Below are 8,754 nucleotides of genomic sequence, written 5' to 3'. Positions count from 1 at the left end.
TGTTATATTTATTTTCCCAACTAACTTGCATCGCTCCATTGAATTCCCTAAATTAATTACAATTGTAGTTATTTGCTGTACAATAACATACCAATTCTAATAACTTGAAAAATGTCACGTCTCCATCTTCTCTTGTCTTCTATTCTGTTGACTTATGGAGTCGATGATGATTTTTCACACATGGAAATTTTGGTCAAGACATACATGAGCTGTTTCTCATGGATGGCGGCAACAAAACCAGCCCATACATAGCCTACATGTGGGATACGGCACAGCTGACACGCCTAAATAGGAGCGTGTATCCTAATAATAATACAGGAAGGAGCAATCCTATATGCTTTCCATCTGCTCCTGGTCCTCTTCATTGCCGTTTTCCCCAATGTGTGGTTTGAAGAAATTCAAATGCAGATCTGATTAACGCAAGGTGACCTTCAGGATGGTGAGCGGCACACTTTTCCACAGCAGAAGAAACTCTTGGCCCGCAGATAATTATGTTCAGAAACCCACTTTGCAACTGGTAAAACTTTTACCATTTTCCAATTCCGATCTAGGGCAATCACTGTCCCTGTAATGGCCTTGAATGGTTTCTTTTGAGGTCGAGATTTAACAAATGCGTTGTCCATTGGAATATGTAATTCAATTGTTTATTTTCTGTCCAAGTTAAAATTGCAATTGTTTGTGAAGCAATGATTGTTTTCGAGTTGGCGTACGGATTTTATTTCGAGTTTCTGGACATTGTGTATGTGTGTTCAAGCAGAAGAAATGGTTATAATTTTGAACAAGTTTCCATTATACAGAGTAGCAAAACACAAGAAGGCTGGGGTAGAATAATTGTTAATGCTCTTCAATTCTTTATTTTGCCAATTTAAAGAACACCCCCACAAGCAAGCAGTTGTTGAAGGAAAGCGAAAAGGTGAGACATTGAAATTTCAATATTGGAAGAAATACCGCTCATTTGGGCCACCACGTTTTAACGGACAGTGACCAATATATTTAAAATAAATTGGAACATAAGATATTGAAAATTCAAAATTGAAACAGATGCAGGCTATGAGCAAACTGTCACATTAAAAATTGAATAGTAGATAATTTTTCTTCTTTCAAAGAGGTACAATTATAGAAGCAATATAAACTGTTATTCAGTATTTGGATTAAACATTTCTTTCAAGGATGTACAAATTTGAAGTAATATACAATGTTATTCAATATTGGATTAAATTTTTCTTACAAGGAGGTACAAATTTGAAGCAATATTCAATGTTCCGTGAAAAAAGTTCTTTCGACAATGCGGCTCAAGCATGGCAATTTCTAGGGGTCCTAAAATAATTTCCTATTATACTAGCAATGTTTCATCACAATAAATGGCTACATGTAAGTGGTTGCATGAAATATACTTCTTTGGAATTTTAGCAGACAGCATTTCAACAAGGTTGTAATCTAAGGCCCGCTTTAGTGGTTGCTTTCTGTGTATTAATTACAAACCTCAAGACATATAGGAACACTTTATCCATATTTTTATGATGAAAGTTATTTTTTATTTGAAAATATGAAATATGATACAGCACTTCATGTAAGAGGGTGGAATTGGATCACTTCCCTCAAATTGAATATGAGAAGAGGAATAAGTCTCAAACCAACGGACTACACTTTGGGCTAATAAATTCTCTCTTTCATCCTGATGATGGAAGGATCACTGAGTATGATCGAAAATGTTGATGCAAATAAAATCCACGCTGTTGATTCCAGAAGCAGACTCGATGTACAATAATGTCTAAAAAACCAGACCAAGAAAATCAATGGTTTTTTTGAATGGGTGATTTGCCTGTCTTGATCTTTAAACTTCTCCTTGACCTCCTGATTTTTATACGGGAGAATCATCTTCATCCTCAAGTCTGCCATTTTTTGAAAAAGGAATCAGCAAGACCCCAAACCGAGAGACGAGTTGAGGTTTTGAAATGAATTACACCCTCACACTAGCTGGACCTACACTTGTCGAAGAAAGGCTCAGTACTTCACCCTTTAGTTAACAATCTCGAATTTCAATTATAGGAAATCAATTTATATGTCCAACCATAGTTGGAAAACTCTCACTTGGCAACAACTCGCCAAGCCCCCAAAAGGTTTAATTGGGAAAAAATTGGCCATTTTTTTATTAAAAAACTTGTGAACCTAAAAAGACTGCTAAAATTTAATTAAAAATACGTTTTTTTTTTTGAAATTTCAATGAGAAGATGCATTTAATGAGTTAATTAAAGAGAACACAAAAGAAACAAGCAGAGTTTAGATACATATAAATGCCTCCCAATGTAGAGAATTAACTGGCAAACAAAACGATATTGTTTTTTCCCTTTATCTTGCTGTCTTCTAACGCGGCCAAGTTGTTTTCAAAAACTCGCCGATTAATCGGTGATTAAATGCAAAAAAATGGTGAATTTTTACTCTTTGATTAAATCTGCCAAAAACTTGGCGATTAGTGGCAAATCGCCGATTATTTGGCGATTATGTGAACTATGTCTCCAACCATTATGTCAATGCCTTATGTATATATATTGTAATATTTTCTTTATTTCTTTGCATGACATGGCTAAGTCAGGCTCAGGCAACAATCTAACAGTGGTTTGATTTGTGGAGTGTGTTATCTATAACGAGGTGTACGTATGGTAGTATGGCATATTAGGAAGACAAGGTTCTTCTAGCGGGCCTTTAAAAATTTGTCACTTAACTAATTGGAACATTTTGAATAAACTTATCTATCTTCTTTTTGGAGTTTGGTATAAGCAACAAATTAGAAGTAAATGATATTGGAAATGTGCAACTGCACCAATGTGGTTAATCTAACAAAAAGAATGAATCCATGGTTTACTGTCTGAATTTTTACAGCATCACCCTCAATAGTCACCAGTAACTTACTGATACATAGCTAGGCAAATGAAACTACGAGGTGATGTAGATGCCGATATGTGGCACACAGACCTTTAGTTAGTTAAATGGGTTTTAGTGGATAACATTTGTGATAAATTAAACTGAATGATGACTCGACCTTTGTTGGGATTAGTGGGTTTCCTTTCCACTACATTATTAGGAGGAGGTCTATATATAGGAGGCAATTATCATTGTAAGGCATGTAAAATATATTGTATGTTTTTGGGATTTCATGTTGGAGATATACAGTGGAATGTCTTTTTTCTTTTGGAGTGTTGTATGGTATTTCCCTACCTTAAGGATATACTCTAGTTCTAAGAATATGAGATATTGGGCATATTGGCCCAGAAACATCTCATATTGTGCGTGATCTCTACTCTTATTTGGTATATTATTCAGATTCTAATTTTTTCACATATTTTGGTTACTGTATATGAAATGGTGAATTTGACATCATTTTTTGTGCAACAAATCTTTATGCCAAAGCAAAGGGCAAATATTCTTTATAACCTGGAATCTTGTGAGGCAATGGTTTTCTATGTAGATCCGTTTATAGTAAGGTACAAAGGCTTTTTTTATACATAAATAAAACACATTTTAGAGTAAGAATGTTATTATCTTTGAATTTGATGTAAAATAAACTAGATTCCAGCCTTTGACTCTGTATACCTAGTAATCTTTCAATTTGTCACAATAGTGTGATCACAATGATATAAATTTCCCACGAATTATCGACATGACTCAATATAGCTATCTAAGATTCTAAAGGGATTTGTATCACTGGATACTTACCTAGGGAAGCTTTCTTGAATATAAGGTTGGCCGTAGGTGTTGTTCCTACTACTTAATGCCAAACTTCACGCCATTACTTTAATGCTTAAATTTTTCTTTGATCTTACTGAGAAATATGTTTCCAATTGGTTGAGCCATTTTGCTACTAAGTTTGCATAGGTCTTGGACTCTAATTGAGGGATAGTGAAATTGGTTTGCAACTTAAAAGGTGATGGACATTAAGAGAGCTTATTGGAGGAACATGTGAATGTCCTTAGCACAATTGGTGAATTATTCTAGCATCTCTCTCCCCTTCTACTTGAGGGATTTGCCAATCAATTGTTTGGAGAGATATCTATCTTCCATTTTGCTTTTCATATAAGATCAATTGAGTTGACAAGGTAATATGAAGAGTCACCTGTCTTGAGAATGTGCTTCAAATACTTTGAACTTGTTGGAAATACAAGAAACAACCCACTTCCATTATTTCGTACCACTAATCCAGATTCAATTCACAATCTAGTCTACAACACTTAAAATTGTGAAAAAAAAAGTGTTAGACCAATGAATCAAGACAAGGGAATAAACCTAATAAACACAAGTGATAATGCAATATACTGAAAGCTTTATGGAGAATGAGATCAGTATATGACAAGATAACAATCTTTGAGGTGAGATGCAAAACTATAGCATAGTTATTTTTATGCTTGGTTGACAATTTGATTATATCTTAATTGGAAATAAAAAGAAAAAAATAGAAAGTGAAGTGATTTGCATAGGAATTGGACAAGCTATATGACAAGTGCCCTCCCCAAGAGGTTGAGGGGCCGGCCATGATATGAAATGAGATAAATCATAAATATGAATGTGATTTCTTTATTTTTTGAAGTATCCTAGATTTTAATATTTTGTAGTTTGTGGTGCTTTCCACGTGGTTATCGAAGGTTGTACTTTGCCAAGTAGATTTGCATCCTTTCAACATATTGTGCCTGTCCTAGGCTTCCAAATGCTTTCTGAATGTGGCCATTTTGGGTTACAGTTGAAGAATTATGACTCAAACAATGTTACTGAGTGGAAATCTGATATTAATAATGTGAATTACTGTTTTATTATTCGGTGGGAATGTTGCCCTGAACTGCCAACTTGATTATTTCTTGTTCAGTCTCCTTTAAACAAATCTTGGAGGATTTTTTTTGAAGAATTAAAGCTTGAACATGATTAATCAATTTGGGGACGTTTTAAGGGATTTGATCACTTTGGCTTTGAACAATAATTGTTTAGGCTGAGGAATTGCATATTAAAAAACTAACACATAGATCCGTGAGACGTCGCAGAGATCATATGCACAGACGACAGCCCTCCACTGCTAGGGGTACTCGGAGATGGTCTTGGATCCCCTTTCGCCCCAGTGGTTATCCTTCGGTTTTGGTTTACTTCCCGTTGGTTGTTTGATTTATGCTGGTTGTTATTCACTGTGATCTACTGCTCTGGACCTCTGGATGGTCCCTCTCTTTGCTCTTTTGCTCGTTGGCTTTGGTTGTAGGTTCTTTCCCTGGGCACCATTTGGTGTCCTCTTTGCTGCTGTTCCTCTGTTGTAACTTTCAGTCCCGTAGACCCTTTTGGTGGTTTCTTGTTGAACATTAATAATTTATCTTATCTTACAGAGCTAAAATTCAAAGGTTTTAGCAATTATTGTTTTTAAATAGGAATTCTAAATGCTTGCCAGTTCATATCATGAGAACTTTGTCACCTTCATAGGTGCTCCCATGTACCATATTCGTGGACACATAATTCAAGATCAAATTGTAGTGGAGCTTATGTAAAGGTCTTTCCTCTGATGCCTAAAGGTAAACTAAGATCCAAAACCAAACTACTAGTTGAATATGAATGAACAATTAACCATGAGAATGATTTGAATTCTAAATGCTTGCCAGTTCATATCAAGAGAACTTTCTCACCTTCATAGGTGCTCCCATGTACCATATTTGTGGACACATAATTCAAGATCAAATTGTAGTGGAGCTTATATAAAGGTCTTTCCTCTGATGCCTAAAGGTAAACTAAGATCCAAAACCAAACTACTAGTTGAATATGAATGAACAATTAACCATGAGAATGATTTGCAATGTTCACCTGAAATTTAGAATTATACTCAAAACCAAAACTTGAGTCTCAATGATAGATGCCATATAAAACTGAAATCTAATGAAAACAATTAAACTGTAAACAATCTTTTTAATGTCAAACTGATATAGGGTTAAAGCATATTAAAATAAATATGAGAATACAAAAGAATAATGATTGGAATGTGTGGGCTGATAAGAGTTAGAGGCCATTATGAAGGTTGGGTGAAGCACCAACACTCACACTCATCCAAAATCAATGGATTGCAAGGAAAACTGTGTAATTTAAACTAAATGATGCAAATTCTTGGCCAGGACATAAACAAAATGCAGTAGAAGGCTTGACCTGAAACCAGTGCCTTCTGGATAAATGAAAGACCAAGTATGATGCAATGAATTTTGCTGAAGTGTAGTAACCTTAGAAGATGATCTTGTGTCCTTTTTAAAATCAGTGCAGGAAGATTGGCTGGAAGACAAAATTCACTCTCAAGCTACTAGCAAAATAAATAGGGAGCAAATATGTGCTGCAGAGATTTGATAAGAACTCTATGACATCAACACAATATTTAATAGCATGAGTTGCAAGCAGTCTTTAAATCCTTTACGATGTCATACCTATGATACATGGGGTTACATTCCTGGGGATAATCTGGGTGTCCCTGCACACTGAAATTTTTGGGAGGCAGGGGTATGTTGGAAATACCCCCTGGCTGCCCCCTATTTTCCCTGCCTGTTTGGAAATACCAGTATCCCTCCAACTGTCTGGAAAAGATATCCTGGAAATGACCGTCTGCTTTTGGGACTCTGCAGTGCTCCATTACTGATGAGACATAGCAATGCAGTAGAGTTTGCTTCAGATCCATACAAAGCCACTTCCGCCACACACAAATTGCGGTTATATATGGATGGACCGAAAGTCTTTGCTATAAATATTGAGAAAGTATAACTGGGTTTATGGGTCCTGCCACATTGTAGAATTTTTAATATCAAATTTCAGCCATGGTTTGGTCATTTCAACAGACACTATTTATAGTATTATGGCAATTACATGAATGACAATATAAAACAGGTGATGGTGTATGGACATGGCTTTGACAAAGGCAGTCCACATTTCATTGTTCCATTATTTAATGAAGAAAAAATACTATTAAAGCATATACAATAGTCTTCATACTATCACTACACACACCTATGAAAGAACTAGGAAATGAAACAATGTTGCAGCTGAATGGAAAAAGATGAAAGAACAAGGAACATCAATTGCAAACATGTTTGACACAAAGATTTTAAACCTAGAAACCCCAATTTGAGGAAAACCAACTGAAAGTTGCTAATTCTCAATGCCCTCATCTTGGCGCGCACTATAATGTTCCATGCACTAAACTAGTCTTCCTTCTACAGCCAACTTAACTTTGTCTCTTTCATTCATATGTTTACACTTGGCAGTCTTCTTTTGTACACAAAGGGACTGCCAAACATCATTGAATATAGAAAAGTCAATGTTTGCCATTGGGAGTCTTCTTTTGTGCAACTAGGGACTGACAAACATTATGGAATATGAAAAAGAATCCTTCTTTTGGGTCACTTTTCTTCTACATTTGAAATTGGTACACCACCAGAACTATTTAGGCCAAACTGCTAAGACACTTACCAAACTGTCATGGCAAATTCCTTGGTTGATTAATTAAGTGAACTGTATTCTGGATTGTTCTGGATCAATTTTCTCCGGTTGAAGTATTTTCACCATCTTTAAACTTTTTGCAACCAAATAGTATGGGTACCTTAAATTCACATAAAATTGTGTTATGCTTGATCAACCGTCCTTTCATTTTTGATCTGGTTGGTGATGGCCTTTGATGGTATTTTGACACTCAGCTAGATTGCATTCAATTCTATGTTGCTTCAGTTGCTGCATCTGGATGTCCATGTGTTGCATGCTTGGGATTTCTGTAAAGTCTTCAACCACGACTTCCTTGCTTTTTCCAGTTTTCTTTAATGAAGAATATTTACCATTTTCTCTCCTTTTATTTATTTCCATGGTTCTTGTCCTTGTCTTTGTTTGAAGAAACATCCATGCTAATTTTTTATAAATAACATTCTTTCCTTACCTTAGTTTCATAAATCTCTCTTTTAAATTGAATGGAAAATCTCTGATTTTCTCCAATGGAAGATAACCCATGAACAATGACTTAGCTGTCCATGACTCTGGCATGAAATTTGGAATGCAGAACATACCTGTCCATAATTTTAGATCTTCTAATATCAAAACCATTTCATTGTGTACATGTCTTTTCTTGAAGGTATTCATGTGGACTTATTGGGAATTTGTCAATCTCTATTTGATGAATTATGTTTAGGAACCATTCAGATTTGGATAGACAATAATGGTCTCTTCTGGAATGCTTTGCTGTACCTACCAAATTGTTGTTTCATTTTGATGGGAACAAATCTCTATTTCTTCTCTTCCACTGATTTGTTGATTTGATTTTGGGGCTAGGAATTTGTTTCCTGTTTTCACCATGCATAAGTCGGCTATGCCATATTTTTCACAAATTATGAGGGTTTTCATATGTATGTTTCAATTTCATCATTATTCTTTAGATTCACTATCAGCACATTTTTCAAACTAAAGAATTGAACAATATGGTATTGATTATGCAAGGCAATCATGTTGATCTATAGACTTTTTTAATGTTAGATATTCTTAAAATAATCGAAAGATTATTTTGTGTATTGAATAATTAATCAATGAATTACAACAAGCTTACAAGCTCATATATACAATACGGATATACAAAAATTAGAAACTAATAGAAACTATCTACATACGATAGATAGAGCATTATTAGAAATATTCTAATACCCTCCCATAATGCTTTATCAATAACACCAATGGCCTCCTTGAATTTTACAAATTTATTAGAACCAAGAGACTTGG

General features: G+C 35.0%; 1 protein-coding gene across 1 annotated transcript in view; it reads left to right on the top strand.

Annotated features, from left to right (window-relative positions):
• Positions 1–314: 314 nt before the first annotated feature.
• Positions 315–8,754, top strand: part of LOC149561857 (Beta-glucosidase, GBA2 type family protein) — an 86,807-nt gene continuing 78,367 nt past the window's right edge. The window contains exon 1 of the mRNA XM_089825391.1: positions 315–517. Within this exon, the coding sequence (XP_089681517.1) occupies positions 437–517 (81 nt within the window). The 5' untranslated portion in view covers positions 315–436. The remainder of the gene's footprint in view (positions 518–8,754) is intronic.

The sequence above is a fragment of the Cupressus sempervirens genome, chromosome 4 (assembly GCF_028749045.1).
Source record: "Cupressus sempervirens isolate cs-2001-9-10 chromosome 4, ASM2874904v1, whole genome shotgun sequence".
Taxonomy (NCBI): Eukaryota; Viridiplantae; Streptophyta; class Pinopsida; order Cupressales; family Cupressaceae; genus Cupressus; species Cupressus sempervirens.
This window is presented reverse-complemented; position numbering and strand designations above follow the sequence as displayed.